The sequence below is a fragment of the Amblyomma mixtum genome, chromosome 2, assembly GCF_055824585.1.
Source record: "Amblyomma mixtum isolate Tamu chromosome 2, ASM5582458v1, whole genome shotgun sequence".
NCBI classification, from domain to species: Eukaryota; Metazoa; Arthropoda; class Arachnida; order Ixodida; family Ixodidae; genus Amblyomma; species Amblyomma mixtum.
The window spans coordinates 20787094-20811400 of record NC_143013.1 but is presented as its reverse complement, the minus strand read 5'-3'; the positions used below and the strand labels follow the sequence as shown (position 1 = coordinate 20811400).

Sequence of the window (24307 nt, the reverse complement as noted above, 5' to 3'; positions counted from 1 at the left end):
TATCAACTATCAGGAATGAAGGACTGGCATATCGTTGCTGAATAATTTTTTTTTTTTTTTGGGGGGGGGGGGGGGTGTTTGTTTTTGAACACATGAAAGAGCTGGAACTACTGAGTTAACACATGAATATACAGCTGTCCGTAGAGGTATCCGAACACGGAAACTATAAAAAAGCATTTTTTTTTTATGCGAAGCATATAACGTAGGTTTCGGGCCTTCGCGCGACGCCCGGCGGTGGCCACCATTGACCTTCAAGTAAGTCACGTGACATGACGTCACGTGATGACGTCACACCGGCTGCAGATGGGGCCTCATATCGCGCCGTCGGACGTCGCCCGGCGGAGGCCTCCACGCGTCGGTTCGCGCGTCGCTCGCGGCGCGGCGGCGGCGCCACCATCGCTGCATCACGTGATATGTGACGTCACGCCAGGGATGAGGCGGCGCGCGCCCGCCGTCGCGTCAGTCTCTGTGCCCGCAACCGCGCCAGCGTCTTTGCGCCGGGCGTGTATGCGGTCAAGATGCCTCCAAACGCTAAGGACATGCTTCGCATCCACTGGGCTTAACCTTGATAAGCCTCCAATTTTTTAGTCCTTGAGGTACTGCCAGATCTTCAGAGGCGCAGTGAACAGGTAGCATTTGGAAGTGGTGAGCACACCTTTCATTTCATAGCTGCGCATGCTCAGACTCCCAAGAAATTAACCTTTGCTCACGACTTCCGGCTCGTGAGTTTCCTGGACACTTATGCTCTCAAAAGGAATTCGGCGCCGTCGTATGCGACGCGGCGGACGTCACACTGCGAATATAGCTTTAGTGGTGGCAGTTCGCTCTAAACATTTAGATCTTTCAGACGCACGAATTCGTTGCCTAATCTCGTGTGCCTTGCTCAGTGTCTAACTGTTCGCTTCATGATTTTTTTTTATTCCATCGCCGAACATGCAGCTTAATCCTTCGAAAGATTCAACAGCGACAAGCAGCGTGCTTATTCAGCACATACCAGTTAAGAATAAAGGGCACCTTTAGCAGTGTTGGTGGCCTGGCTGACAGCCTCAGGCTAGACACTAAGCAATGCCACGAAGATGGGTTGCCGGCCATTGATAGGCAGTGCTTTCCGTTAGGGGGCAGCAAGCTTGCATGAAACATTATCCTTGCGTGTCAGTGGCGCTCATCTTTCGGAGTCATTCACTGTGAGTTCGCATTTACTAACCACGGTACAGCTATACGGTGTCGCACGGTTTGGAGGCACCTTTTTAACCACTCAGATTGTTTTAGTTGCCCTTGCAAATAAATTGTTTTGCGACAGTGACCTTTTTTTTATTTGCTGCTGGACTAATACGAGGTGTACTACTGTGGTACATGTATTTCCGTCATTGAATGAGGGTTGGAGTCTCAAAGCTATTTGTACATCACGACGATTGGCGACTGGCTCGCTCCCCCACTTTAAACAACCACAATAGCTCAGTCTGTCGTAGTCATTGTGCTATCAGAATAATAAGGAGCCCTTTTAGCGCGCTAATGCCTTCGATACTACGTATGACGCCTGAGCGTCTGAAGCTATCTGTCGCATTCGCAGAAAACGTACATTTTAGTGAATTAGTACAACGAAGCTTTGAGTCGGCGCAAGAGGGAACTCACGTTTCCCTAGGCTCCTGGATGGATAGGTACGAAAACGACCGTTCACATGCATTGGTCAAGTACATGCGGCGTCAAAATGACGCGGTATTGCATAACATTCAAGAGAACCCTAGATATCTGCAGCATACCGACTACGCGGATATTATCCCGACACCAAACACTGGTTGTGATCGCTTTTAACTCAGTAATTAAGGATGCATCATAACACAGATTAGATATTTGGAATCCTCTATATGAGTAGAACAGGTCAGACACAAAAATTAACTAATGAAGTTGATATTTAGTTACGGTTATCCTTATATTTAATTGCTTTAATTAACCAACCGATGACGTCATGATCTAAGTAATGGATATTCGTAACGGGCTCGATGAGTAGGACATCTTAGACATCAATATTGTCTGATTAGGTTAATATTTACTAATGGTTAGACGTAACATGGGAAGCCGCCGCGGTGGCTGAGTGGTTATGGTGCTCTGCTGCGGACCCGAAAGACGCGGGTTCGATCCCGGCCGCGGCGGCTGAATTTCTTTGGAGGCGAAATTCCAGAGGCCCGTGTACTGTGCGATGTCAGTGCACGTTTAAGAACCACAGGTGGTAGAGATTTCCGGTACGGCGTCTCTCATAGCCAGATTCGCTTTGGGACGTTAAACCCTATAAACCAAACCAAATTGATTGTGAGGCCGCCCTAGGGCTGTAAGGAGGACTCACCTCCTCACTTCCCAAACTAGCAAGCACTACCGCTTCTTTCCAATAGAGCTAAGCTGCTACTCCGGTACTCCCGCCTCGCCCCTTTTTTGCGGCCCACAATTAGCGGTGAAGAACACTAGCATCCTGGAATGCAAATGATCAGAGACTTCGAAAGCTACAACCCGCGACCAAAATGTTCCCCAGATCAGATCAAGACCCCGGCTCGAACCACTTGCATGCAAGTAAACGTGGAAGAACAGCGCAAGGACTGTCAGCTCACTTCGGTGTGCGGAAGAGGTCGCCCTACGGAATGAATCCACTTGTCTAGAGGCTCATCTGCACTTGTTCCTGTGATAACTGGACTCGCTTCTGTGGAACCGTAAAGTATCTGAAAGGAACAAAAAAATGTTATTGTAATGTCGCGGAACATTTAGGTATCATTCACGGCCATCACTATCAACAGTTCAACACCGCTTCTACGCAAAAAGACGTAACGCTTTGATTCTTCGCACAGGGGAGCTAAAAACTGTACGACACAGAGGACAAAACACACGAAAGACGCATTAACTAGTCATTGCTTCCATCCACTAGATAAGCGGCAGTGCCGGATAAGTGCCAGTACACAGTTTCCATGCTCGTCTTCTATCGCGCTGCGGTCGCCAGATACTATGGTTTCAGGTTCAGCTTGTCGCTATGTATTCAAGAAAACGCGCTCGGACATTTTTTGGCATTTTTTTTTTACAATTTGGCAATCCGCATACGTGCATTGGAGATGTTGCCTTCTACTTACAAAGAAACGGCGGGCGTTGAGCTCCGTAATCACCCTCTTGATGACCTCCGGTGGGCATGGTGCTCCCGCCATGACAGCTGTGACCGAAAATAGTAATTTGAAATGTAAGGCCGGAACTAAAGATTATGCGGCTGAGATGGAAACGCGCAGTGAACTCTGGGAAAATGCTTAGAGATATCGTTAAGACAGCGCCTGTTCAGCGCATAACACAGCGTAGAAAAGTGCTCACCATAGCTAATAAAAACACACGAGCATGTTGGTAATTACTGTGCTTGCAGCTCAGTAAGGAATACAATAGATTTCTGAAAAGCTTTGAACCAACTACCCGCGCCGGACTAGTACTATTTGAAGGATTAAAAGCATTTACCTCTGCGCACGGACGAAATGTCATGCTGACTACTTCGCAAATGATGCAAGATATCTATGTACATTGTCGGCGTCCCGTAGATAAACGTGCATCTGCAATTAACAAAAATAGTAATAATCAAAGTTCGCTTCTGAAAGTGACAGATTTTTTGTGTATACTGAAATTTGCGAAGGAAAGCAAACAATTTCACTGGTGGGGTGTCCTACAAAAAAAAAAAAAATCTTCGGACATGTGCCGGAATCGCAACATGTATGACAGCGGCAGCTCTGCCGCTTTATGGTAGCATTGCTACGATACGCTGCATTTCAGTGACGATTGTTCGCTGCGTTGCGCTGCACTATAGTGTGTAAATTCTCGGTGATGTTTTGCTTGGCAGATAAACGGCCACAAACGGTTCAAGTACTGAGCGTTGGAGGCTACAAATAATTAACCAGGTGAGCCGGAAATTCGTACAACAAAGCAGTGAGTGCCATCAGTGATAAGATAATACAAGGTAACCTCATCATAAAAGGACGTACAAGAACGAGGCAGGCCACAAGAACGAGGACAGGACAAGCGCTTCTGCAGTCAGGTAAGATGAAGCAATCAGATAAGGAGCAATCAGAGAGTGAGTCGAAGTTCAGCAGTTTCGCGAGAGGCGTTAAGTATGAGACTGCTTAGCGCGTGCTCTGTAATGATGATGAATTTTTATGGCGGAAAGGCGTCTAGGGCCGGAGAGCACCTTGGCACAAGGTTCTTTCGTCTTCTCAAGGTAGGGACAAAGACCCATTTCCCAAGCATTTCACCATAAAGAAGCCGAGAACAAGGCAGGGGAATGCTTGTACCCATTGTATCACCGGTGGCTACTCCTGGGCACTGGGGGTCGAACCCCGCACCCCCCGCATGCGAGGAGGATGCTCAAAACCACTAGGCCACCGCTGCGGTGCGCACTGTGTGGGTTAGCTAAAATTAGCAGCGAAAAGTAGGCTCGCGAACTCTTAAAAGTTCTAAAAACGCGGAGCGCGTAGGCAAGTGGTGGCAGCGAGCGGTTCGAATAATAAGCATGGACAAAAATCCCACTGGAAAGATGTGCAGTGACGGGAAGAAGGCTGCCGGTCGTGGGTTCTCAGGAGTCCGATTTTTCGCGTTGATTACAGAAAGATGACTCATATGCCTGCTCGCCGTGACATGGTACTTGAGTTTTAAGACACCAGGGCAACTAGGCTTACGAGTGGCATGACAACTGAAAATGAGACAACCTGTACCAAATGAAATTAAAGTATGCGTCGTCCTATCAGAGTTGATTCCTATTGTAGCTGGACCTCTACGTGTAATACTGGAGTGTACCCTGTAGCGACACAACTGTCTCGGTCGGTCGCTGCTGCAGAAGTCTTGTAGCGACAGTCAGCTTTGCTGCGCCAAAGAGATGACGCACTTGAAAAGCTGTAGCCATACCAGTTATTTGCAGTTGCACAATTATGACTCAGAATGCTCCAAGAATTCGTTGTAAGGAGAAAACTTTCCCCGTCATCTTTTGATACTCGGTTCGTAATAAAGAGGGTAATCTATGGTAAAATGAAATCGTGATTTGTAGGACTGATGAAGAACAAAAAAGGGCAATAACAGTCCCAAGGATTACAAAGCACAAAAATATGCTCGTGATAGCATGTCAGGACGCTGAGACATACTATTCGCATTATTTAATGGCATAGACACCTCGCAATACCTGCGGTCAAATACTTCGGCATTGTCGAATCTACTAATTCAGCGAGGTATACCACTACCGGTACGGTTCACTACCCAAGCCAGAAATCAGTGCACACGCCTAGGCATCCTTTAAGCATACCCGGCGCCGTGGAACTGTCGGATTGGAGGTCTCCTACGACCTGACACACGACCTGCTCGCTACGGCCTGACTTACGACACTGTGCACAGTCATACCTAACCCGGAAGAGTAAGAGGAAATTCCACCAACTTCGCAGTCACTTTTACGCCTTTTTAAGTTCCCCTATCACGATACATACTTCTCTTTGTGGATGCAATCCAGTGCGGCTTCCGCCTTGAAGCTCGGAGCTGGCATAGCGATGGTTGATCCAAATAGCGCCGCCGTCAAAGTTCCACCGACGCATCCATAACAGTGAATCATGGGCACGTTCAAGCAGATCACCTGATGCTGAAAAGCAAAGGGCAGTTCCGAAGGCTCTGCGACGGGAATGTATAACACACTATATTCTTGCGTGACAGCAAACACTTTGGGAACGTGCAAGAACATGACGAAGTAAGCTGTAGACGAAGGACAAGGTTAAGAATGAAGTCACCATTACAGCATTTGTTGATCCTATTAGAATGTCGAGAAGGTCAAAGAAAGCATCAATTTATTTTCATACAGGTTCAGAGATTGCGAAACCGCTGGATACCCGGAATCATTGATTTGATGAGTGGTTGGTCTCCTGTTGCGTACAGTTAAAGGGAAAAAAAAGACCTCGCCCAGCCTCATACAAGGTGCTTTGCAGGAGGCAGTCGACACAGTCCAAGAATACGCCCGACCTAAAGGCCTAACATGCTCACCGTTAAAATCCGAGCTGCTCATCATTCGGAAGCCTGACCTCTGTAGGCTCACACAAGCATTTCTCTTAAGCAAAATCATGCACTCATTTTCGTATTATCTTATTCGGCAAAAGAACAGGGAGGCAGTTGATAACGTCACTCGTGGTGCTTACAGGGCGGCACTGTGTATACCCAGTTTTGCCAGCAACAGCAAGCTTCTGGAACTTCGGGTGCATAATGCCCTCGACGAGTTAACAGAGGAACATAAAACCGCGCGAAGAGAACGGCTGTCCAGAACGGACGCAGGGTGATACTTACTAGGCGAGCTGTGCCTTCGGCCGGTTTACAGGGCAACTGAACTCAGTCCTTCCCGAAGGCACTCGCTTGAAGCTCAGGGTGAAACCTTTACCCAGCTACCGGGACGACATGATGACAGATTAATTACCCGGGCGAAGACCGTAGACAGAGTATGCGGACGACCTCTGTGCCGCGTACGTGGACGTGGCAAGACCCTGGCAGGTACACAGTCTGTGTGATTACGCCTCATTTCAAAATTATCAACGTGGCGACAATTCTTGCCCCCTCCATCAAAAACGCAGAGGAGGCAGCCATATAGCACTTGCCATTAAGGATCACCGCACGAATACAGTCATTAGTGACTCAAAATACGCGATCACCGGCTATCAGAGGGACAGAGTGGGTAAACTCGCCGCGTCCCTACTCAAAAATTACACACCCCCATCCACCATCAACCTTGTATGTGTGCCGGCACACTCCGGCTGCTCAGGAAACGAGAAGGTGGAAGAATATGCCCGAGGGCTAACCAACCCGGACGTCTTCACAAATGAGCAGCCGGCGGAGTCACCCACCTTATACAACGATATTACAATTATATAGAGAGAAAACAGACGACTTTACCCACGCCCACACCAAGAGCTTACCAGGGCACAAGCCACGGCTCTTAGAAGAGCTCAGACAAAGTCTTACGAGCTCATACCGATTAGCCTTAATTACAGAAGGTGAAGTTAATCCAGTTTGCCAAATCTGAGACAAAACCTTAAAGGAGATGATGGCCATATCCTCTTGGGATGCGAGGGAAATCCTCCCCCCTCTTGCCATATCCCTCAGCTGACAGCTGGGAAAAGATTACGCGCAAAGAAAACAAAGAAGTACAAGCGAACATCGCAGACTGGATCACCGCGGTCACCCCTTCATGGAGGCCACCTGGGGGGCGACAGTGGCCTAGCGACGAAGAAAAAGGCCTAATAAAGTTTATTCTTCCTCCTCGACAGATAAGAATAAACGGCCCTGACAGAAGAGAGACGGGAGGTTCTCTGTACCATTAGAAGTGGGCGTAGTTTTGAGCGCGTGGGATCTGCTTTACCTGTGGCAAAGTATACAGAGTGTTTCACCAATGACATTACGCAATTTTTTAAAATAGGCTTTGAGTTAGGAGAATGCTTTTTTCGGCATAGCATTGTCAGCGGTATTGGACATCAGAATACAACTAAGGCGTGCTAACTATTAGGGTGGATAAGTAATACTGAATACTTAACTTCAACTATTGCATTTAGGCTCCCTAATTATTGAGATTCGTGGAGCCCATCGTAAGTTATATAATTGTCAGTTTTTAGGATTTCGAAAACGCGGTTATCTTCGGGGCTATGGCCCAAATACATGCGCTTGCGAGAAGCTTGTAGGCAAAGCAACCTCTCCAGTGCACGTAACTCATCGAAGCAGCCAAAATTTGATGGGCAACAGCGCCAAGAGTAACCGCGTTTTCGAAATTCTAAGAACTGATATGGATATTACTTACGGTGGGATACTCGCAATTCAATAAATAAGGAGCGTAACAGTAACAGTTAAAAAGTTAACTATTGAATATAAGTTAACCAGCCAGCTTAGCTTAGCAGCACGTCTTAGCAGCACGTCTTAGCAGCACGTCTTAGCAGCACGTCTTAGCAGCACGTCTTAGCAGCACGTCTTAGCAGCACGTCTTAGCAGCACGTCTTAGCAGCACGTCTTAGCAGCACGTCTTAGCAGCACGTCTTAGCAGCACGTCTTAGCAGCACGTCTTAGCAGCACGTCTTAGCAGCACGTCTTAGCAGCACGTCTTAGCAGCACGTCTTAGCAGCACGTCTTAGCAGCACGTCTTAGCAGCACGTCTTAGCAGCACGTCTTAGCAGCACGTCTTAGCAGCACGTCTTAGCAGCACGTCTTAGCAGCACGTCTTAGCAGCACGTCTTAGCAGCACGTCTTAGCAGCACGTCTTAGCAGCACGTCTTAGCAGCATGCTGATGCACTACATCGCTGACAATGCTATGCCGAAAAAAGAGCTCTAACTAAAATAGCTCATTTTTAAAAAAAAAATGTGTAAAGTCTTGGGTGAAACACCTTGCATATGTATAGGGCAAACGGTAACGTGCGTCAGCTGTCGCGAGCGCGAGGGTGTAAAAAGTAAATCATAAACAATGCCTCTTGGCACAAGCATCTGCAAATTCAATAATTTGAAGACCGCATAGCCAGATCCAATGAAATTAAGACTTCAAGCAGAAACCAGAATACGATGGTGCGCGAGCTCTTAGATACCCGTCTGATAAGAAAGTCAATGAAGCAATGTGTTCGCGACACATCAGCATGCTGCGCGATAGACAATTTGAGACGATTAGCGAAGCGCTTCAGCGAGCCAGCATCTAGTTAACACGCTATTCATTGTTTTTTGCATGTGCTAATTGCTGCTCTTGGCCTTCTTGTTGTCCAGCCGCATTAATAAAATATAAATAAGTCTCACTGAGTGTTCGTCCTCTCTGTATACATCTTCACGACCCCGTCTTGTGTCTCTTAACTGTTGTTCCTACTATCAATTCATGATATTGCAACAAAATCTGCTACTGTGAAGGTGTATACGAAGCCTAATTTGATCTTCCCAGGCTTTTCGGGTACTGTAGAAACGCAGACTGCAGATTTAGGCCGCGTTCGAGCAGTTTATAATTGGAGAACAGTAGAAAAGGGCATGGAAAGCAAGGAAGTGCTGCTGCCTTACCGTTCGTGTCATATGCTATAATCTGTTACACCCCCTTGCTTTACAAAAAAAGAAAAGAAAAATTGCACTCCGCTTTGCAATAAGAGAAGTGACGTCACTTTCCTACAGCCAATGGGAATGCTACGACCCGGTGACGTCGCTTCCATCCAGCTAATGGGCGAATATTATGACCGACGACGCATTTTGCCCAATGGGGCTTCTAATGATTAAAGTGCGCACAGTGCAGTATGTTATGGAAGTGACGACTATCATATTTGCCAAAGGACCCGGCCAACCTCAAACGGTATATAAACGAAGGTAAGTTTGATTGTAGCATTTGAAGAACACCGCAACAGTTCGATGCAAAACAATAAAACTAATCTTTATGACTTCCGTAGCACCTTGGTAGACAATAACTGACTGTACAATTAACCCTCACAGCATGAGAAAATACCCATACATTAGTGTAATCAGTAACATGCCCAGACACTGATTCGGCAGGAATAGTCAAAGTAGTGTCCTTTGCATCGGCCGTTAAAAGCTCAGGCGTTAAGCGTTGGAAGCTATTGTCCAATCAGGCTACTGCAGCCGTGCTAACTCAAGCCTGAACGCCGCCCTCAGTTGTCTATACGCGTTCAGTCGGAACTTCACACAACAACGCAAGGAATGCCATGCCTCACCTCCCTGTCCAGCTCTAGTCCCTCGCCTGTATAGTAGGCGTTGTTGACGAGGTTGAAATGGGACAACTGCGCCGCCTTAGGCTTTCCCGTCGTGCCCTGCAGGAGGAAGAAAGGTCTTCATCACAGACTTGCAATATGTAGTCGCTCTTGAGAAGACTTGCGTGCTTACAGACGTGAACTGCAAGTTTATGGGATCATCAAACTGCAGTTTTGACGAAATCGCCTGCATGTCCCTCAGGTGCTCGTTTGTGACAGACTCCATGAGATCGGAAAATGACATAGCACCCCTGCAAAGAACATGCGTTCCTGTAGACATCTAGAAGGCAGATGACAACTGTCGAAATACCAGGTCTACCAGATACTGATAATAACGTTAAAACTACCGTTATGGTTGACGTAATAGATATTTCTAGATTAAGCCTCTTGGAATGGAAATGAAACAGGTTCAGACATGCGTACTCACGGTCTTCGATCGTCGCCAATGCTGATAATGTGCCTGAGTTTGGGTAACCTAGAAGCAGAAACCCAACACTTAAATAAGTGAGTGGGTGTGTGGACGGGCGCGTGATTAAAAGAGCGAGTGTTCGAATGAGCTAGTACAAGCTGAATTAGTCTTACCACATCGCGCTGGAACCTGAACGTAAGCCTGAAACTGGCACCGTCATTATGCTGACACTACAGAAAATGCAAAGCTTGAGACAGTAGCTACGATGACGGTCCCACTACCGTTTACAAACACCTGATGTACTTAAAAATGGCTTTTTGAGCGGGAGCATGTCATATCCGATGCGACAGCATCAGCAATTAGCAGAACTGTTAGTCTCAAAAGCACTTGAAAGTATAAGAGCGTCACTTGCCCTTGATATTAAGTTAAGCACAGGGTATAAGCGGTATTTTGTGTGGCAGTACGTTTTTGTTTTTGCCCACCTTGCGCTTTTCAAACATCCAGGGGCTGAAGATCCGAGCTCGGGTGCTATTTCCAGTAGCATCCCGTAGTAGTCCTGTCTCGCGAACCGTTGCGACAGAATAACGGCCTCGCAGTCAGTCTGCGATAATTCGTCAAACGCTCCAAGATTAATCAGCAAATGGTACAGTAAACACCGTGACCAGCGGCAAAGAGACGGTCATATGGAGCATTAAATATGTGTAAGCAGAGTAACCGGGAAGCTGAAATGGGCGGTCAGCAAATTATGTGAAAGCCTTACCTCCCGTTCTTTATAACGTGAATATGGGATTTTGCTTCGTTAGTACTGACATCTCAGATCTCTGTGATTACACTACCATTTAAGCTTAGTCATTGAAACTAACCATGTGCCAATTTCCTTAGAGATTAACGTGGCATTGTCAATGACTGTCTGCTATGTATGCATGGACTTGTTAGTACCGGCTCACTTTTGCGATTTTATTGACTTCGCATTGAGGTGACTAAAACTTGCAGTGCTATTTATTTATTTATTACAGATACCTCAAGGTTCCTTGGGTGAGGGCTTTACATGATGATAAGAAAATTTTATGGTTCCACTTACCCAATTCAGGCAATACTCGAGTTCAGGAACCTGGTATGCAGTGTTAATATTGACCTATGCGCAAAACACAAAGGATAAGAACGTTAATCATGTCAGCTTTTGGCAAATAAAGAATTTTCGTGCCATGATTCGAGGTGATTTACACGAAGGTCTGTTATGCAAACCTAATTTTAAGCAAATTGATGGTCTTTGCAAAAATTCTATACACAAAACATTGTACTGTTGTAACGGTAAAATCTATATATAGTGCCTCAAGAGATAAGATTTCTACATTGATAGAAACTAGGAAAACTTAATTATCTATTGCGTGTGTGTTGGTTCAATTTCACAGCGGACAAGTGGGCGAAATGTTCCGCTCTCCTATCGCACTTTTCACTTGAGCACTTTTTGGGTCGGACAATAAATATCTCCACATTATACACTTTCAAAAAGCTACACTGCTTGTTACATGCCCTCAAACATCGGTAAAAAGTTTTCCATGAGTAAATTTCACAGGTTCTTCTCTTCCTTCCTCGCACCAGAGGTGCCCCGCCAGACACGGTTGGTTTAACTCGAAAAGTGAAGCGTTCCTTTGTACCAGGGGTGCCCCGTCAGAGACGGTCTTGTGAGGAGTTGACACGCAGGGATAAAGGGAAGAACTGAAGATTTATATACAAATATTTACAGAATATACAAGTTAGATACAACGGCAAAAAGACAAACAACCAAAAGGCGGAACTGGCTAATACTAGGGGAGGCCCCTACTCGGCGTAGCCGAAGATGCGTAGCATCTCACCTTAGCCCAGAACCTCGCTTCCAGCTCCGGGGCCCGGTTTTAAAGCCCTAAAGGTCCAGCCCACATTCGGTAACTTCCAATCATGTTGCACTATTAACATGATTGGCTCTTGAAGGGCATGGCCAGCCCTCCGGCTTTTACAAGGTAGACGACCCTCTCTACCACAAAATAAAATAAAAACGAACACAAATATACATTCGTGCCAGCACGTGCGCGAGTCGGTACCGCGGGGCGGTGGACACCCGTACTTCCCGGCGCGTTCGCGAGCGGCCGCGTTCCAAGAAAGGAGACGCTTCGCTTTGAGCGCTCAGTTGAGTTTGCGGGCCGCCGGGCCATCCCCATATCCCCCCCGGGCGCCGCCGACTTGGTCCTTAAGATGTTTTAGGCGGCGTAGCTTTTAAGCAGACAGAGGAAACGCTGGGGTCAAAGGGCTGCCGCCCCAAAAGGTAAAAGCAGCAATGGCAGCGAGGGGTGCCGGAAGGGGACCCGTTCCGCGGACAGTGCGTACGAGTCGCGTACCCCGGCTATTGTCGGGGTTCAATGACTTTTCGACCGCGGCGTCGAACAAGGCGAAAGAAAGCCTCAGGGACACTTGAGGGGGAAGCTTGCGTGGGAGGCAGCTGAGTGCAATTACGAATGGTCGTGAGGCCGGATGGCGGGAAACGAGTTGTGATTACCCTGCCTCTGGCCAGAGGGCTCAGATGCACCCTGTAGTGTTTGGAGCCACAGCTGATGGAAGTGGTCATTCGGGTAACGAGTTTTGATTACTCTGCCTCTGACCAGGGGGCTCAGATGCACCCTGTAGTGTTTGGAGCCACAGCTGATGGAAGTGGTGCTTGCGTGCTTTTGTGGTGTTGTCAAAGTGTTTTCACTGTGTGTGGAAAAGCGCAAAAGCGCTATCGGCTTCTTCAAAGGCATGCGGCCCTCGCGAGCAAACAAGCTCGTGGGTCTGTTGAGTTGCACAGAAAACGCTCTGATTGGTTGTAAGAAGCCCATCTCTCATTGGTTACTAAGTTTGTCCCCAGAATGCTGGGGAAACTTATTTAAGGGGGCGTTTTGGCGCCAAAGGGGAAGACTTGAGCAGGGACTCTTGGTGGAGAGTCGGAATCGCGAGACGGACAGGGTCTAGCTTTGCGCTGGCCACGTTCCGAAGGACGAGGAGCCGCTACGTGTAGCGCGATTTCAGTCGGCCAGGAAGGACAGGGTTTCGTAGGGGCGAGCTCTGGCCTGGCGCTCCCGATCGTCCTGAATGCTAGCGACCACCCTGGTCGATGTGTATATGTGTAAATAGTTGTAAATAAACCCAGCTTGTACATTTCCGCAAAGAAGTTCGTCTACGTCTCATCTCCCTCCTGCAACGTGTCGCGCCCAAACGGACCCCATCTCCACCACCACAAAAGAGGAAGACCTGAACCCGAGTCTAACTCGCTCCCAGCCGCGTTCCGATGACCCCGCGTACACTAACGATCCCTTACACCATGTATCTCGGATAATTAAAAAAAATCGAATTTTCCTGGAATATGAGGATAATTTTATTTTGGACAAACAAATGCCAGGGTTTATTTAAATGAGATCTAGTTTCCTACTGTGGGGACCTTGCCCACTCGTACTCTGCGGTTGGCTTCCCCGCGATGCATCCACTCTAGCCTAGTTACCATAACTAACAAGGGAGGGCACCGGCGTCGCAGTGCCATGAGCGCCACGGACGGCGTGATTGCTGCGCACGCGAGGAAGACGAGCTGGTTCGGCTGCAGTGATGCCAACCCTAGGGATTTATCCCTAGATCTAGGGGTTTTTTCTTTGTTTCAGGGATCTAGCGTCTTTTTGTGAAATCTAGGGATTTTGAGAACCCGTAGAATTGCTACTCTAAGTGGCTTAATGGCAGGTGTAGCTGATTATTTTGCGCTTGGAAGAGAAAAAACTATGAAAAATGCTAATTACTACTCCTTTATTTTTAGTATTCTGCCGAGCCGAGAGAGGGTGGAAGCAGTTCTGCAACGCGAAATTATCGACTGCTGCACAGGGAGGAAAAACGAAACCATGTGAATTTCAAACTGTTTAACGTGCGTGCCATCTCTGGCGCTTCGAGTGACTGCTCCTCTACAAAAGACGAAGTTGAATTTTGACTTGTTGTGCCTGGATCAACGCGCTACGTTTACGCTCACCGCTTACCTTTACCAAAAAGTGCCACAATTGTTCGCAGTCTCCACGTATGCTAGACCACTTGATTTAAACGTGCTGTTCAACCAAAAAACACATTCAAAGTTGTAAGGAATCACTTTCTGATTTTGTAATTACCAATCTTACGTCTGTATCATTGCTGTGTAACTATAACAAGATTACATTGTTGGTTATGTCAGTTTCTCGGGACGTCAATCCTTAGTAGCTCCAAAACTATTTGACGGTCTTTGATTGCGACTATGATTAATAAATAACTGTGCGGTGAGATACGCCATTTCACCGCTTCTGAATGCTCTCTATGAGGCGAGAAGAGGTTTTTCATTAATTCAAACATTTTCGTCTTTCTGTGTGCCTCTTAAAACAATCCTAAAAACAACCCTTAATGGTGTCTGAATAAAATACTTTCATGTGTTGACGGGGCTTAGCAGAAAATGCCAGCTCTTTCAACTTGGTATCAACTGCATTTATTTTTCAAAGGGCTGCATAGGTTCTTTGCGCGTAAAGATAAGCCGGCTGAAGGAGCAGCTCAAAAGCCGATTCCCCGCCGCGGTGGCTCAGTGGTTACGGCGCTCGGCTGCTGACACGAAAGACGTGGGTTCGATCCCGGCCGCGGCGGCTGAATTTCGATGAAGGTGAAATTCTAGAGGCCCGTGTGCTGTGCGATGTCAGTGAACGTTAAAGAACCCCAGGTGGTCGAAATTTCCGGAGCCCTTCACTACGGTGTCTCTCATAGCCTGAGTTGCTTTGGGACGTTAAACCCCAACAAACCAAACAAACCAAAAGCCGATTCGGTGAAACGGGAGTCGTCTGCTCGTGAGCGTCGTTACTCACTGCCTTTCTCTCCAGTGACCACACGTCTCTGTAAAAGCTGGCGCCATCTGTGGGCCCTCTATGTAAGGTAAATCTACAAAAGAACAAAAAAAAAGGTACAATTGTAGCTAACACGCTTTTATTTATGTCTGACAAAATGTATAACTAATGGACGAAACAGTGAACTGCGGTGAGACTTTGTTGAAGCTCAAATGGTCGCATTAACAATTAAACCATTATAGGCTAGGGATTTTTGTTCAATCTAGGGATTTTGGGGGGTTCAATCTAGGGAGAAAACGTTGACCTGAGTTGGCATCACTGTTCGGCTGTTCGGCTGTGGATGTCGTCGTGTACGGACGTGCCGGTGCGGCTCTCCTCTCTTCGCCAGCGGGGCGAAGCCTCGTTGGGAGGAACGTTCTCCTGCATCTCGTCCCGTCCGCCATGGAGTATCCCCTGCCCTGGAGTGGGCGAACATTCGCTCATAACCTTGCTGGTGAGTCAGACGACCTTGATTCCTTTGCGTATTTTGTTGCTAGCTGGCGTTATTGTTGTGGTAGCAATAAATGCCTTGTTTGTGTCAGCCCGAGTGTCGTTCCTTTGTTCCGACGGTTCTGAATTGTGTCAGCCGGGGTTAAGCGGGGAGAACGTACTTATCTCCCCTATTAGAACCCAACGCTACGGCGCATCGATTAGTTCGTATTAATTTATGCAGGTCAGCGTGCATCAACGGCAGTCGACAAAGCGCTCTTACCAGGACCAGTCCTGCCCTCGCAGTCGCAAATTGGACGATGCCCCACTCGTACGTGTTCGGTGCTATCATCGCGATCTTGGATCCGACCCGAAGCTTGAGAGACACAAGGGCGGCCGCCAACTGGTCGATCTGCGAAATGAAGCAGCGCACGCCAATAATATCTTGGGTGACCTACTCCCACATGGTGAAAATTCCTCCTTTTGCATGTTGTAACTCCAAGCCAGATTTGACGCACAGTGTAGGCCTCCGCAATAATTTTGACCGCCTTTGTTCTCAAACAAAAATAGCCACAATAAGACTTTTGTGCGGTTAATCTTCATCGGAATACGACCGCGGCGGCCAGGTATTCCGTCTAAAACTTCACGCTCAGCAGCAGGACGCTGCTGAGTGGGACATACTGGTGGACGTACTGGTGGATACATGGTGCTCTTATAAGGCACTACTCAAGCGGGTAGCTTGGCGCTAAACCAATGAAGGAACCACTGATCGAATAGATTTCAATGCCCCTTCGCTCTTTGAAGGGGGAAGAGAGATCTGAAGCTGCTATCAATCTTGAAAACTGGCTACGTCCTTAGAAAAATGGTCTATAGACAGTCTATACACGTCTTATGGGCTATTGTCTTCTTATAGATATTTCATTTTCTCTATTCACTGTCTATAGACTGTCTATAGAGAAATGTCTACTGAAAGTGCGTGGCTATAAATCTATAGATTGTCTATAGACTGTCCATAGCATTTGTATTGCCTATATACTGTTCTCTAGGATTTGTGTATAGAGATTCTGTATGCATTATAGACACAAGTCTATAGAGTGTCTAAAAAAAATTTTGTAAGGTCGAATAGAGTGTAGACAACACATTTTGCGATAACGATTCTCATCCTAGAGGAGTAAATGCCTTGATAAGAGGGGGATGAACGAAATCTATGACTTCGGGCATTAATTGACTGTTAATTCGTCGATACCGCAAGGGCAAATTAAATGTGTCACTCATTGACTAGGCTCACATAGCTCACATAGCTCACAACTCACATAGCGATCGAAGTTATCACTTTTATAAGAATGAACCTCGTACAACTGTTTTACCGAAATATTCACAGGCGAGGTGGGCGCGCCTTACGTCTCGTTTGAACTCCGTGTAGGTCTTTCTGATGGACTGGTGACAGGAAACGATGGCCACATTGTCACCGTGTTTGTCGGCCACCCGGTCGACCACATCGCCGAGAGTGAAGGGCAGCAGGGGTTGCTTGCCCGGTGTGTGGTGGTAGCTGAGACCGCCAATGGACCTCCTACAACAAGTGACGATGACATGCCAGAAACATTAAAACAGAGGAGTGGTCTAAAATGCTCCTTAAAGCCAAGGTTTGGTTTACATCGCGCAAACCAGCCGATGCACGAAGGTAGGTCGTTAATAAAAAAGTAACAAAATCTTTGACAACACATTGTTAGCCGCAGTGAGATGTGAACGCGATAGCATGCGGGGATCCCTTTGCATGAAACATTTGGTGCAACCTTTTGCAGTTAGCCTGGCATAGGCGTAGCTCGTGCGCTGCCAGTCGCGAAGAATCTTCCTGGCATCAGTGACATCCGGCCAGGCGGCGGCTGCATCCCGAATGCCATCTCTTGGCGCTACGGCGCACTCTGCCGCTCTCGTAGTTTTGGCAGTCGGCGCATGGCGCCGCCACTACGATACGTCAAGCGACTATCGGTTGCTCGTACGCATAGGCTATATTATTTGGCGGCATTAATTTGTGACGCTAATCCATCACCTTAATTAACTATATGTTAATGTCTTTTCTTTGCCCTGCTCCGTGGTGCGAAGACCTCACACAAGGCCCCCTTTTATCGCGCTCAACCCAAGATCTTTCCTGTCGAGGGGTAGGGGTTCGAGTCTTGGCCTGGGTTTACCATGTTTCTTTTCCAATTGTTTTTCTTTCTTAAGAGGGAATAGGCAATTCCGATGCAATGATATCGCGAACATGTGGAGCAAATAGGAATTTCACTGGGAACCAATGAGTAATTTCGTCGTGACCTCGCGTTTTTGCCGAACGTCTACTCTAACATTATCGCGTTAATAACAAACATTTACCTCGCTATCCGTGCCCATTCAGCAAGAAATGTTTTCCACCACGCTTCAATATCAAGATTACATCTGCATGCAGCGCCATGCTTCACCCGTTTCAAGGCGTAGCAGACCTCAGCGATCTTTCCATTCTGTTTCCAGACAATGTTAGTATTACCGAAACACGTGGCGCACCTACTCCTGCTGCAATAAACTGCCATGCGCGTTCATTGCATATAGTATATGGGCATGTTCACCCAGTCTAGCGTTTATGCGCCTTCTTGTATGACCCACTTTTACGTCTCCGCAAGAAACAGGCCCCTTATATAGACGTCGTTAAAGCTAAATAGGGACAAGATTAAAAAAAACCGCATTCTTCCGAATTCAAATTCAAGTGAATGTTAAGAGTTATGTAAAGTGTCGTGTAGTATTTTCGCCGTGCCGACTAATTTAATAATTTCTCGAAGTTAACTTATTTTTGAATATATGACTTTAAACGCTACGGTGTCAATTGGAAAGTTGTCGAGTGCCATGAAAATGCTTCGACCCAGGTGCTTCCGACTATATAACCTTAGCGTAACCTTTTTATGTAGGTTTAAGTCCCAAAGCGACTCAGGCTATGAAGGATGCCGTAGGGAAAAGCTCCGGAAATTTCGATCACCCGAGGTTTTTTAACCTGCACTGACGTCGAACAGTACACGGACCACTAGAATTTCGCCTCCATCTAAATTTGACCGCTGCGGCCGGGATCGAACCGGCGTCTTTCGGGTCAGTAGCCGAGTGCCATAAACAGTGGGAAACCCCGGCATTGAGAAACTAAAATCCCGCAAAATATAAAACACCCCTTTACAGCGTGCTCCGTGCGCCCGAATGCGCCGCGATTACAGGGCTCGCGCCCCGCGACATGGTATATTGCCTTAGCGTATGCTGCTCGTTGCGAGATAGGCGTCAGCAGCTGCTTTGGCGTGTTTTGACCGCAAGCTTGCCGTCAGCAGCAACCGAGGCTTATCTTGGAACCTTCAACAACGCGAATCTCTGTCTAAGTAAGCGGAACCATAAACATACTAGCGGGAGCTCTGCATAGCTTCTAGCAGTATTCACTTAATCTCATTTCGGAACAGCATATTTTTTTTTAAACTGAATTGTAGCTGGGGCACCCGTCCTATACTTCTACCCCTTCTACGTGCAGGGTACACTCATTGCCAGCCAGCCATCCAATAAGTTAAAAGCATATCACAGAAACAAGAACAATGGAATCAATAAACCTACAAAGGGCAAAATACATGTCTAGAACGACGGAACTGAGTGTTCCGCAGCTCCCAAAGCCGCTGCGACCAGGAAGGCAGAGAAAAGACGATGAAATCCCACGATTTCAACGGCACATGCTTACATTCAGATCATTTTTAACCAAGTGTTATCGCTAGATATCGCGTGTTCAGCCCAAAATGCGCTCAGAACGCGTTCTAGACAAGCATTCTGCCCTCTGTGCTATCGTGAGCAAATTTAAGAGACCCCTGCAACCGCGTGCCGATCCACACCAACTTAACGCCAAACTGCTTGCGAGCGCCAAGTGATGATGCAGAGGCCGACACAACGCGCTGCTAGATAACAGCGAATCAGCGCACGCCGACCTCGACACCAGGTGCGCTTCGTCAGGCGGCGCTCTAGAAGAGCAGGAGCACAGACCTTTGGGCTAGTTGGTTTTGGGCTAGTTGGTTTTGGGTAGTTGGTTGGGCTAGTTGGCTAGTGTTTTTTTAGCGCTTGTACAGTCGTGAAAAATATGAGAGGGAACAAACTTCACGCAGAAAATTGCAAATTTCTTGGTTATTTCTCTACTAAATTGCACAACGACATTGGGATATTGTAGGCGCAGACGAAAACTAGTTAAAGAGAGAGAGAAACTGCGCTTGTCACAAATAATAACGGTGTAATCAATAAATGAATGCTCCAACTGTGTTCCCCACTCATATTTTTCACGACTGTACGTGTCTGCTCTAGAAGAGAACCGAATTTCACTGTCGAGCTACTGTTTTTTCGTCTGCAGTGTTGGGGACAATGAATCTTTCACGAAAACTGAGAACGAAAGCTTTTGCATTGAGTGCGCGCAATATGTTTTGCACAATTTTCAGAAGGGCAACACGAAGTCCAGAAAGAAATAAAACTGCAACAAATCTTAATTTTCAAGCATGAAATTCTCAACCACAACTACGTGACCAAGCAGACAGCTGGATAAAGGCCGGGTAAATACTACCCGATAGCACAAGAAGCACGCTGAGTCGTTTTCCCGGCGTTGTTCGCTGTCACACTCAGTGAGGCGGCAGTTTCTGTGTCAAAAATTGCGAGCCTTAATGTTACCGAACAACTGCGGGGCGGACTGCAATCTTCGTAAGATCTAGCCCAGAATTGCTAGTCGCAACTTGCTCCAATCATTGTTCTGGAGTCGGACTATCGGGAGTCTGACGCTTGCAAGGGCGCTCCAGGGAAATATTGTTAAATTGTCGCACAAGTGCGGGACTGGTCGCCTTCGAATTTGCGTGAGAAGTAGCACAGAAATGCCAATCGAATCTTGAGCCAGCCATCAGCTGAGAGACCAACTGCCAACTAACACATGTAAAGGTGGTCTATAGGACTGCGTCACACTACTGGTGTACATGATATGGGTGCTTGTGGTAAGAGGCTATGCTATCGCTTTGTCAGACGTAATCAGCTATCACGAGTAAGTGTCCTCCTTTAGGAGCAATTTTTGCCCAGGTCACTTCTCTTTTGGGTTTTGGGTTGAAATTCTCTTATCACTAAGCTTGAGATGTAAAAGCTAACACAAAGAAAAACACATTTTCAGCTTTACAGCTATGCGATTTACACCGCTTGTATACGATAAGCCCACGCGAAAGCTACACACTTGCGACAGATAAGCGCGGGGTGCTGACAAGCGCAGTAAAACATAATGTGATTGAAATGTGCGACATGTGCGACTAGTTCACGTGACTGTGTTGTCAGCACAACCTGCCCCAACAGAAGAACCGCACATAGAATGACTATGCGGCTGAGGGGAAGCTCTAGTGCTAGGGCACTAAGAAATGTCCGCGTCGCGCTTTAAATGAGTTTGCAAAGTAAAACTGCACTAAAAATAGTTACTCTTGCTACTCCGTGCTTCGTATGAGCGTTATTTCCCCTGTGAAGTTCAGGAATAGTGACCGCCCACCACTCACTAACGCTGGATAAACACACAGTGAACGTAAATAATAAATAGTTTGCATTGTCCTATTGAATACTATCAGGCTGTCATGTATAAGCAACTTAAGCTATGTAAACGACTAGACAAGTTTCCATTTATAAGCTACGCAACATTCGCGGCTACAAAAAGTTTCGCATTGAAAACCACGGGTCTGAAAAATTCTCAGCGGCCTTGGTGGCCAGTTTCCTCATCCTGTAAACGATCCACTTTGCTTTACATCCTGTATCCGTGCAAACATTTCCGGCCTTGTTACTCCGAAATAGAATAAAGCACACTACGGCATACTGCTAGGACAGAAATCGGTACATCAGTACCGTGCGTCTTTCAGCCACCGTAAATACAGTGACAGACGAAAAAAAAAGCTAAAGAAATTGCGAGGAACGAATGTTTATGCTGACACTTTACTGCAGGAACCACCGCAACTTGAGGCCACACCATTGAAAGCTTGGCGAGTTGGCGTCTTATAGTTAGCTAGACACAAACAATTTGAGATGAAGCACCAAGGACAACACTGCCTTGTGTATTACCTTCTTATGCCTAGCTTTGCGTTGAAGTCTTCGCGATTTACAAGGCACCAGAATCGCTGGGTTTGCTAACATTAAAAACTGATCAATTCAAAGCTGTACAGACATCGCGCTTCTAAGTTCCCGGTACATAGAAGCATACTTATTTACCGTTTCCACGCTGCCGATTGGTGTAGTGGTGCCTATGTTTTCAACTTTGCTGTTTTAATTTTTGCTACCGTGTCATAGTTTTGATTGTATCTACGATGTTTTGTATATACCCACTCCTGCGAGAGCCCCTGTACTGGCTGCATTATGTACAAATAAACACTTCCAGACATGAGAGCTCGATGCGTGTAGCGGTACTTCACTCACCTTTGACCGCCAGCTAGGATTTTGCGATTCGCAGCCCGAAGTCCGAGACGAGACAGCAGTCGTCGCACATCCAAGGAGGCTCGCAGCGTCGTCGTCGTACACTTGCAGGCCAACGGCATCGTAAAAGCGACCCGCTGAACCACCGCGCAATAACGTAGCCTACTTCAAGACGCGCGCTTCAGTCCCCAGCTTCGTGCGACGAAAGCCAGTGGGCGGGTCGGTTGCCGCAGGCCAAATGGAATCTGCGAGACTCGGCCGATTGTGGCGCCGGGCGAGGGAGAGCAAGCGAGCTGGACGCCCGTCGCTGCGGCGCTGTAGTTTTGCGCGACTGCGCCAAGAGGCGGTGGTGCGTACCCCTATGATAACAGCGGTCATCGGACATCTTTCAAGGTTCCGCTTTTCCGGGGCATACACGCGAGCGGTCGACTGCGAAGCGGAATAGTGAAAGTGTTTACGTGTCTTAATGACTGCATTGCTGATGAAGGCGAACCAGGAAGTTGCTTTTGTATGCGCTTAATTTTGTTTTCTTTCCCTCTTCCAACGGGCGCCTGTCAGAGTGGAAAGCAAGATATTGGGTCTGGATCTTCTTACTGTGGGCATTAGTCACTTTGTTTGTTTTTTTCTTTTTTGGTATGGCGACTCGTAGAACACTCATACTGTTCGAGCGCCACGAAGCCGACGGAGTCATGACTAAGGGCTCACTGTTAACGGGTCAGATTATTAAACACACAAATATAAAAGGAAAAGGAGGTGCGTGCGCAGGCCAACACATGGTGCAAAAACCAAAAAATAAATTACATGCAAATTACATGGCGAAAACGAAATCAGACACACGAGGCGCTTTTTCTGTACTACTCTCCCAACTGTGCGTCTGTTCCCTCTCGTCTCGACCAGACGATTCCAGCGGGAAATTTTTTTCTGCGAATGTATCTCCTTTCTTCTATACTTTGTGCTTAATAAACCTGTTTCAGGCGGTAGTCAGCGCTTGTTCGTGTTTTACCGTTTCTTTTTGTGCGACTTCTTGGCGCTATACAAATAATAATGCCAGCCAATTCGCTACCCACCCTTGTGGAGTTGTATCAGCAGTTTCGCGGGCGTTTTCGATAGCTGCAGGAAAGATGGAGACCTAGACATTATGCAAATGACAAGTCGCATATCAAGTCGTGTGATAGACAAATTTTTTTCCTTGCTGAACACGTATCGCCAATTCTCTTAACTTCGTTACCTTGCGTCGGCACTGAATTTCTTCTTTCCAGTGGGGCTGATGGTGGAAAATGCAGGAAATCAGGTACGAACTACACGGATCTGTTTTTCACTCCCACCCAAAAATTGAGCTTGTGTGCCTAGCTGGATCACGCATGAAACGAGCGCAATCAAATAATAAATTGTAAACTGTGGTGTTTAGCGTCCCGAAACGACACTTGGGCTATGAGAGACATCGCAATGGAGGGCTCCAGAAAGTTTCGACTACCGTGATCCTTTCACGTGCGCCGACATCGCACAGCACACGAGCTTTTTCATTTTTTCATGGCACGCCTTCATCAAAATACGGCCGCCGCGGCTGGGGCATTAAAATCTCTTCAGAGTCTGTCGTGAAACGGTCTTTTTCCCTGCCCGCACGTACGATCCTTTCGCACTTTGTAGTAGTAAAGGGCCATGGAAAGCTAGTGCCCTCTGATCCCAAGGATTGCATACAGTAAGCGTACAGCCGGCCAAATCTTTAGCGGGCGTGCGCGACGGCCGCTTTTTCGGCGCTCGTGCGCTTTGTGAGGAAGCAAACTTGGGGAAAGCTCAATATTAAGCAGGGGTTTAGTAAGCCACTGCTTAGATTTGATGTCTTAGCAAGTTTGCGCCATCATAAGCTGCAGGAGCACGGAAAACGCGGCCGTCACGCACGCCAGCTAAAGATTTAGCCGGTTGTACATGTCGGACGCGCACTGTTCTCGGCAGCGAGCAAACTTTCAAACACATGGGCCTCAGCAGACGTCGAAATTAGGAAGTGGAGCACAATCTACACAAGAACAAGTTTCCTTCCGGAACTTCCCTGGAGCTGCGGTCTCCAGTACACTGATACACTGATCATAATGAGAGCAAATGAGCACAAACGAAATGTAAATAACGCAACTCGACGATTCTCGGCAGAATATTGCAAGCTATGCGGATGCGTGCCAGAAATGAAGTTCTCGACTAGGCGAAGACAGGAATAAACGCGAGAGAGCAAATGCCCTTGTTTTCTGTTTATTAGAATGCAAGACAACCGAACTGGCAGGCCTTCTGTGCACTACCTCTTGCTAAGATTGCTCTTCCTCGAAGGTTTTCCTTCAGTAGACAATTTAGCGCCTTTTCGCGTTCCATCTGCATTAATCCGCGTTTTTTTTTTTCCACC

At 47.2% G+C, this 24307-nt stretch overlaps 1 protein-coding gene across 4 annotated transcripts in view; it reads right to left on the bottom strand.

The window, feature by feature from the left end:
- Positions 1–23436, bottom strand: part of LOC149358622 (medium-chain acyl-CoA ligase ACSF2, mitochondrial-like) — a 37779-nt gene extending 14343 nt beyond the window's left edge. For 2 of the 4 annotated variants that reach the window (XM_089570767.1, XM_089570765.1), the window contains exons 1-12: positions 21922–23436; positions 16867–17035; positions 15749–15877; positions 11232–11285; positions 10633–10751; positions 10169–10216; positions 9875–9992; positions 9706–9801; positions 5481–5629; positions 3478–3569; positions 3111–3187; positions 2601–2708 (exon numbers count right to left, since the gene is read on the bottom strand). In XM_089570767.1, coding sequence (XP_089426893.1) covers positions 2601–2708; positions 3111–3187; positions 3478–3569; positions 5481–5629; positions 9706–9801; positions 9875–9992; positions 10169–10216; positions 10633–10751; positions 11232–11285; positions 15749–15877; positions 16867–17035; positions 21922–22040 — 1278 coding nt within the window. In that variant the 5' untranslated portion in view covers positions 22041–23436. The remainder of the gene's footprint in view (positions 1–2600; positions 2709–3110; positions 3188–3477; positions 3570–5480; positions 5630–9705; positions 9802–9874; positions 9993–10168; positions 10217–10632; positions 10752–11231; positions 11286–15748; positions 15878–16866; positions 17036–21921) is intronic. The other 2 variants (XM_089570766.1, XM_089570768.1) reach the window with 2 other exon arrangements.
- Between the last annotated feature and the right edge of the window lie 871 nt (positions 23437–24307).